The following is an 8,141-nucleotide window of genomic DNA, read 5'->3' as shown; positions in this document are numbered from 1 at the left end:
ACTGAGATTTTGATTTGTAAGAGCTGATCTATCCAAAAAGCTTTTAGAATTGGAAAAACAAACAAACAATCAGACTGTCTCAAGCCGAGAGCTGTCTGAAAATCTCCAGAGAAACCTGACTTGAGAGAGAACAAAATGAAAAGCTGCCTCCAGCAGAACATAGGCCATCAGCTTATAACGTACAATTTGACTGAAGTCTATGTTTTACAGCTCCCACACACCCCTTCCTCAGAACCCCTCTCCAAGCCAAGCCAAAGCTGGTCTTTGGCAAGGGGAAAGTTCATTATATGTAAATCAATAATCAATAGTTAATCTACCACATAAACAGATTAAAAGACAAAAATCACATGATCATCTCATTAGATGAAGAAAAAGCCTTCCACAATGCAACTTCCCTTAATGATAAAATTCCTGAAGAAATAGGCTGAAGAGGTGGCTCAGAGGTTAAGACCCCCGGCTGCTCATCCAGAAGCCCTGAGTTCAATTCCCAGCAACCACATATTGGCTCATAACCATGTATAATCAGATCTGGTGCCCTCTTCTGGCCTCAGGCAGATAAGCAAGTAGAATGCTGTATACATAATAAATAAATCTTCTATATATATATATATATATATATATATATATATATATATATATATATATATATATCCTGGAGAAACAAGGAATACAAGGAACATACCTCAACATAATAAAGGCAATTTATAAGCCCAAATAAACCTAAACAGGGAAACTCATTTCCACCAAACTCAGAAAAAAGATAAGGATGTCCATTTTGTCCATACCTATTTGATGAAATTCTTGATGTGGTTGGCTTACAAGATTGAGGAGGCGGAGTTACAGAGTGTTCTTTGCTTCATGTATGTGTCTGTGGTTATCATGGGTAATGTGGAGTATGAATGTATGTTGTATTATATGTGTGTATGTGTGTTTTTATATGGTGAATATATATGTATGTATATGCTATATATGAATGTTAGGCATATATAAATGTTCATGTCTATGGGTGGGAGTGTGTGGAGTGTGTGGGTATATAATGACAAATAGTTCCTCTCCTATGGGATCACAAAGACAGGAAACGTAACTGCCCTGCCAATGCTGGTTTAGTTTTTGTCAATTTGACACAAACTGGAGTCACCTGGGAAGAAAGACCCGCAATTCAGAAAATGTCTCCATCAGATTGATTTGAATGAGTATGGATTTGGGAAGTTTTCTTGAATACTGATTGTACAAGGGCACAGCCCACTCTGAGTAGTTCTAGACATGATTGGATGGTCTCAGATTATGTAAGAAAGCAAACTGAGCATGCCATGGGGAGCAAGGCAGTAAGCAGGATTTCTTCATGTTCCCTAATTCAGTTTCTGCATCTAGGTTTTTGTCTGGAGATCCTGCTCTGGCTTCCCTGAATGGACGATTACCTGCAAACTTAATAAACCCCTTTCCTCTTCAGCTTGCTTTGGTTAGTGCTTTATCATAGCAACAGAGAAGTAAACTTAATGCAGTATTCTTCATAGTAGCATCCTCTCTTGGAGCAGAAAATGGGAAAATGAATACAATCAAAGAGAAACCTAGGCATACGAAACTACTTGAGCTACCTATGTGACTTGAACATGAACAGTTGGGTAGAGAAAGAAGACTAGGGGCAGCAACTGCTCTTTTAATGCCACAGATTCTAGAGACTCTGACCATGAAGATGTCAGCAGGATAAGAGAGACATGACGGAAACAAATAGACAGAAGAGTAACAATGGGACCCTTAAGTTGGGGAGATCTTGAGCTGGTAACTGCCCAGTCCCTTCCAAATGTGGACTACCCACATGCAGTGCAAGAGGGCAGTCATTTAAAAGAAATAAGAGGTTATGTAAGTCATGACAGCTGGAGTGAATAGTTCACTGCTATATCTATTACTTACCATATACATGTTAGATCTGATCCTACTGTGAAGGGCCTCTGTTAAAAATGTTGGAAATCAAAAGCAAAAAACATGCCCATCCTTGGGGTATCTCATACACTTTATGCACGTTTCATTCCTCATATAATCTAAATAAGACATTTCTCTTAACTTCGAAGGTAACTTAATAGTTCTATGTACCATGTAGCATTTTCTCTACATAGTTTTTTTTCAAAACTATGCTTCTATGATATAACTTAATGAAAACCAAATGGATCACAGGGAGCATTTCTGGGATGGCCTAAAAAGCATAGTCGTAACATCCACACACCTGGGCTGCCCCTCTGAGGACAGTTTTGAACCTTGGCTCTGTCAACTACCTGTCTCAGAGAAGATGCCCGAGCCTCTGTAAGCTTCAGATCATTCAGCCATCACAAGAACATAATTATACTTTTTTTCCTCTGTCTTTTCTTTTTCTTTCTTTCTTTTCTTTTCTTTTTTTTTCTTTCTGGTATCAGAGCTCAGTGAACACACTATAAAACAGAAAATAAAGCCTAAAGCCAATGAAACAAAGTAAAGCCAGCAAGGAGGAGGCATGGCTGACCTATGCCCCGGATGTTATCAGACCTGCAGTTTCCTTCTAAACTTAGGTAGCAACCAAAACAAAGTGAACACATGTTTCTCTTCATGTGATATCTTCAAGTCAAAGATCAAATTCTCCATGATCATCCAGACTCTTGAAGTATGCCTGCTTTTAAGTTTCCTTCCTCAGACAGGCGTCATGACCTCTTTTCCTTTGAAAGCAACACAGCTTTTGCTCACTAATGCCCAGAAACTCTGTGTGAAAAATAAAATAGACACACAGATGAGGGTCTGAACCTTAACCCAGGCTAAGAAGTCTCCAGACATGTTTGGGGGAAAAGGACATAAGAATGAGGGGTTGAAATCTCTCTGGTAACAGAGTCTGAATGAAAAACAGAGTCTGAGATGAAAAATGAAGTGAATTAGTTCTTATGAATAGACTATTGTCCACCTAGGTTAACATTTATGTATTCTTGCCAGTGTTTGGCACCATGTTAAGAGCATAGGGGCAGTTTGAATAGTTATACCACATATTATTGCTGCAGTCATTAGTCACTGGCCTGTGAAGAGTGTTTTTCTGTGTGTACATTTTGAAAAATTCTATAAGCACATCTTGCTTCATAAACTTACTTCAGCAGGAGAAACAGACATTACCATGATTTTGTTAACAATCTGAAGAAACTGAAAGTCCCAATATGCAGAATGCCTTCCTAGAGCTGACAGTTGTTTTTCTGACTTTAAGTGATACTCAAGGATCACTTATCTTTCTGATAAATAGCTGCATAAACAAAGGGCTTGAGAGCTAATGTGACCAGGGTCATTCTGCTTCTCTTAAGGGTTAAGTTACAGCATAGATAAAGATCAAAGGGGAAATGTTCAGTTTCCTGGGACTTCTTTTACCTTCTCATTATGCAGTGTGTACCCACAAATTGAAACAAAAATAGTTTGAGTTAGACAAGCCGCATAATTATGGAAGCAAAGCAAGATAGATCCGGTAGTTTTCTTTGCACATACCCTGGATGTTCCTGGTTTTATTTAGGTTCATCTAGAAGTGTTAGATATTTGCAGTTCTCACACTCTTGTCATGAACATTCATCCTTACAAACAGAAACTCAAATTGACATGAGCAAATCTTACAGAAGATGAACTTAATGCTTTTAAAACTGCTGGCTTTTTGAGAAATCTGTAAGGTCACTTTGAAAGTCAACTGCAATAAAATGTATATTTGGGTTATTTTTAGGTTAATAAGTTCAAAAAGTCATAGTCAAATTTTCTTCAACCATTGCTCAAATTCACAGGCTGGTAAAAAGAAAGAACCTCAACACCTGCATTTGGCAATTCTTGCTGACTCCATGTAGACAGAAGGTGGCCGTCACCATTCTGTCAGGACAGTCCCCTCTCACAATGCATGTTACCTAAAGATGAAAGAGGCTCATAAATTCTGACAAGCGTAAAAATGATCCACTGGAAGGGGAATTTCATGTTTGTCATTTTATTTAGTTTGACTCACTTTTTTAGTCAGGGGGGTCTACAGGTCTTTTGATTGTCTATTAAAATTCATGTAGTTTCAAGTTCAATAATAATGAACATATCACCTAGTCCAACTGTCAAACCACTGAAGAATTAACTTAGCTATTATGGAAAAAGTTTTCTCCCAGGGACTACTGTGTGTATTAGTTTTTTGAAATGCAGAATTGGCATATGAGGCATTTGTGTTGCAACCCAGGCTGGCCTTGAAGTCATTGAAATCCTCCCGAAGCAACTTCTCATGGAATTATAAGATGTACCACTGTGCCTGGCTTAAAATCTGTACATTCTAAAAAGTATATAATGTCACAGCACCAGAGCCGGAGTCATGTAAATCCTGGAGGTATCTTTGCAAACCCATCAGTAGTTAGTTGACAAAAGCTGTGAGAAGGAACTTGTAATCAGCTGTCCTGTGTCATTGGAGGAGAAGCTCAATTTGTCTGTAGAGTTCTACTACTGTATCCCAGTGGTCCCAACTGGAACCACTATGAGGTTTCCATATGACGGTGACAGAGAAGGTAACTGGGAGCAGATCTCGAAGGAGAATGTTCACAGCTGTCTTTAAGGAGCAAAGCGGTCACAGCTGAGAGCTCACGGCCCTCTACTCTTCTCTGCTAACGTAATTCTACTGGTTGAATTTCCTTTCTGAGGAGAAACCTATGAAAGAAAATGATTCAGATTAAATTTTTAAATTTCATTTCTCTTTTGGCTTATGGATAAATAATGTAAACTTCTGAGTTGGCAAAAAGGAGAGATATTTTACTCGGGAGCTCCTCACATGCTTTCAAAGATGGAAAATAGTCATTGTTTCACGTACCAACATATGTTTAACATGGAGGAATAATAGGTTGTGGTAGAATTCTAGTGATGAATGGGTAGAAATATTCTTTATTGGAATTCTCATTCTCACCAGCATTCCAATGGGTTGGGTGTTTTCTTGTAAAACTAAGTCGTTTTTTCTGTTACCAGTTAGGCTCACCCCACCCCTCAAAGAAAGATCACTTGCCAAGCGCACACAAAAATTAATGGTTAAATGCCATGCACATGCCTATAATCCAGCACTGGGGATGTTAAGGTAGGAGCAGGACCAGTTTCAGACTAGCTGGCACTACATAGCAATATCCTGTCTTAAAAATAAATAAATAAATAAATAAATAAATAAATAAATAAATAAATAAAACTAAAAGAAGGATAAAATTGTACTAGCTGTATTGTAAAGCCACAGAAAAATACCATAAATTTTTTAACATGAAAATTTTGACATATTTTCATAGGCTTTGGATAGAACACCATAAGTAAGCATGACAAAGAAGACAGAACCAGAAGCTTACACATGGCAACAGGAATCAGGTATAAAATATGTCATTAAAGAAAATGTCCCTGGTGCACGCCTTTAATCCCAGCATTTGGGAGGCAGAGGCAGGCAGATTTCTGAGTTCAAGACCAGCCTGGTCTACAGAGTGAGTTCCAGGATAGCCAGGGCTACACAGAGAAACACTGTCTTGAAAAAACAAAAAACAAAAAACAAAAAAACAAAAAAACAAACAAAAAGAAATGTCTCGTGATGATACCAGAAAAATATTCAATATTTATATTTAACATCCTCAATTTGGAATTCCTAAAACATGGAAAACTAACATCTTGGTTAAAACAAATGAAAACCCATGAAGAAAATGTTAGTTATCTCTATCTAATGAGACATCTCTTTGCAACAGATGACGACCATTCCAGAAAACCACAGCCAAGCAAAATGAAGAGAACAAGGGATGCTGAAATACCCAACACAATTCTGATGGCGATCCTATCAGAACAGAGGCTACAAGAACTGGAAGAACCAGAGGAACAGGGGATTTGCTGTGAGACTGTGTCCTCCAGAAATGTTATAAATTACATGCAAAGTCTTATTGGATGCCTCCTTAAAAATGTCCTGAACAAAGATGACAGCAATGAGCATGCTACCATGGAAGGGGGAAAGCTCATCACCCTGCAACTCTAGACAACAAACCATAGGCAAGTAAAGGATACTGAGAGTGGAAGAAATAGTTTTCTCCAGGGAAAAGACCCCAATTTGTTATCCAATACCAAGTGGTCAGTCCTGAAATCATGTATAAACAAGTAATGTTATATAAACTTAGCAGGTTATAATTACATTTTCATATATATTTATATATATTTATATATATTTATATGTGTACAAATATATTTAGGAATACAGTTATAGTTCTTATATATTATAAATATACTTACATATTTATAAATTACTACTATATGTATAGACACACAGATATGTAACAACAATTAAAAATAAGGGCCATGAACTTGAAAGAGAGTGAGGGAATACATGGGAAGAGTGTAAGGGAGGAAAAAGAGGGTGAAAACAATTTAACTATATTTTAATTTAAAAAAGATTAAAAAAATACATTTCAAAACGTGTGACCTTCATAAAAAGGCCATCTAGAGAAGTGCCATGACAGTGAGGAGAGGCATTACACACTCCCTGGGAAACAAGATGACTGAATGTTACTTAGTATACATGCCTTAACAAGAAACAAGATGCATGTGATCATGTGATGTGACATACTACTTATTAAAGTAAATCATAATAATGGAGAAACCAAAACTAGAAGCTTTCTCTACATTAAGAAGAAAAATACATTTAACCCTGAAGCACAATTTCCTGATGTAACCAAGGGGAGTTAGGACTAAGCACCAATGATTCCTATCTATAAGTGGCTTTAAATAGTCCACTTGTCATTTGCCCAGTGCTTTTATGAGATAGGTAGAGTGAACATCTTTATTGTCTTACTTTGGAAAGAGCTGTGGCCTTTAAATAATCTATAGCAGAATGGAAGTTTGAAGGGAAGGCAGAGTTTTTCTTATAGCTAGGCAAGAACCCTCCTTTGCATTTGACATATGCAATAATATACAGTCTGTTTTCCTTCTTAAAAGTACTTAGTTTCTATTTAAGCAAATATAAAAAATTCAATATTTAAGTAACTCATTATATATCATACTTATTCATTCATCTCTCATCTATCTGTATGCTGTCTGTATATTTATCTATTATCTGTCACTTGTTTATATCATCTATCTATTTATTTTCTGTATATTATCTATCATTTATCAATCTATTATCAACTATCACTTATCAACTATTATCATAACATTATATCTCTGTCTATGTTATCTATCTGTCACATATAATCTATTTATTATGTATTATCTATTATCGATTATCTACCAAGCACCTATCTGTCACCTATATATCTATCATCTATTTTCTACCATCTAGGTATCTAGCTCAGTCTGTCTGTTTTTCTGTCTGTCTCTCTGTCTGTATACTTACATGTCAACATGTCTGCCACCTGCCTCTCCTTATATATCTTTTTAATATCTACCATCTATCTATATATCACCTCCCTATAAATTATCTATCTTTCTGTCTAGTATCTATCTTTCATCTATCTGTATATATCATCTATCTACCCATCTACTATCCATCAATCCAGCATCTGTCAATCCATCTGACATCTATCTACCATCTATATATCCTCTATCATTTATCCTTGTATCTATCATCTATCTATCATATAGTATCTATCAATGCATTCTATCACCTATCTATCCATCCATCATCAATCATTTCTCCATTATCTATTCATCTATTTATTATTGCTCTATAATATATATCCATATATATAAATTATCTACTGAGTATATATACATGTAGTTGTTAAAGTGTTTAACAATCATTTACAAATCAATGTTTAAATAGCAATATATTTATCACTTTTATGTATATATATGTATATGTAAAATATATATATCCTTTTATACATATGTATACTTTATTAATTCTTTAGCAAAATTGCTGCATTAATTGATAAGCAACGTTATTTATTTATTTATTTTATTAGATATTTTCTTTATTTACATGTAAGTTTCTCCTTTCCCAGTTTCCCCTCCAAAAAACAAAGAAACAAACAAAAACAACAAAAACAAACCCCTGTTGCCTCCCCCCTCCCCATGCCTGCCACCTCACCCTCTCCTACTTATTGGCTCTGGCATTCCCCCACATTGGGGCACAGAACCTTCACAGGGCCGAGGTCCTCTCCTCCTATTGATGATCGAATTTGCAATCC

The 8,141-nt window shown here is 36.2% G+C and overlaps 2 protein-coding genes across 2 annotated transcripts in view; both read right to left on the bottom strand.

Annotated features, from left to right (window-relative positions):
- Positions 1-3,948: 3,948 nt before the first annotated feature.
- The window catches only part of Tnip3 (TNFAIP3 interacting protein 3), a 72,583-nt gene continuing 68,390 nt past the window's right edge, over positions 3,949-8,141 (bottom strand). Inside the window, exon 11 of the mRNA XM_031382080.1 lies at positions 3,949-4,656. Coding sequence (XP_031237940.1) covers positions 4,625-4,656 — 32 coding nt within the window. The 3' untranslated portion in view covers positions 3,949-4,624. The remainder of the gene's footprint in view (positions 4,657-8,141) is intronic.
- Positions 3,949-8,141, bottom strand: part of LOC116099009 (ribulose-phosphate 3-epimerase-like) — a 16,263-nt gene continuing 12,070 nt past the window's right edge. Inside the window, 1 exon segment of the mRNA XM_031382078.1 lies at positions 3,949-4,656. The gene's annotated coding sequence lies outside the window, so the exon portion shown is untranslated.

The sequence above is a fragment of the Mastomys coucha genome, unplaced genomic scaffold (genome assembly GCF_008632895.1).
Source record: "Mastomys coucha isolate ucsf_1 unplaced genomic scaffold, UCSF_Mcou_1 pScaffold20, whole genome shotgun sequence".
NCBI lineage: Eukaryota > Metazoa > Chordata > Mammalia > Rodentia > Muridae > Mastomys > Mastomys coucha.
The sequence above is the reverse complement of the archived record's forward strand: the minus strand, read 5'-3'. Positions and strand labels throughout refer to the sequence as shown.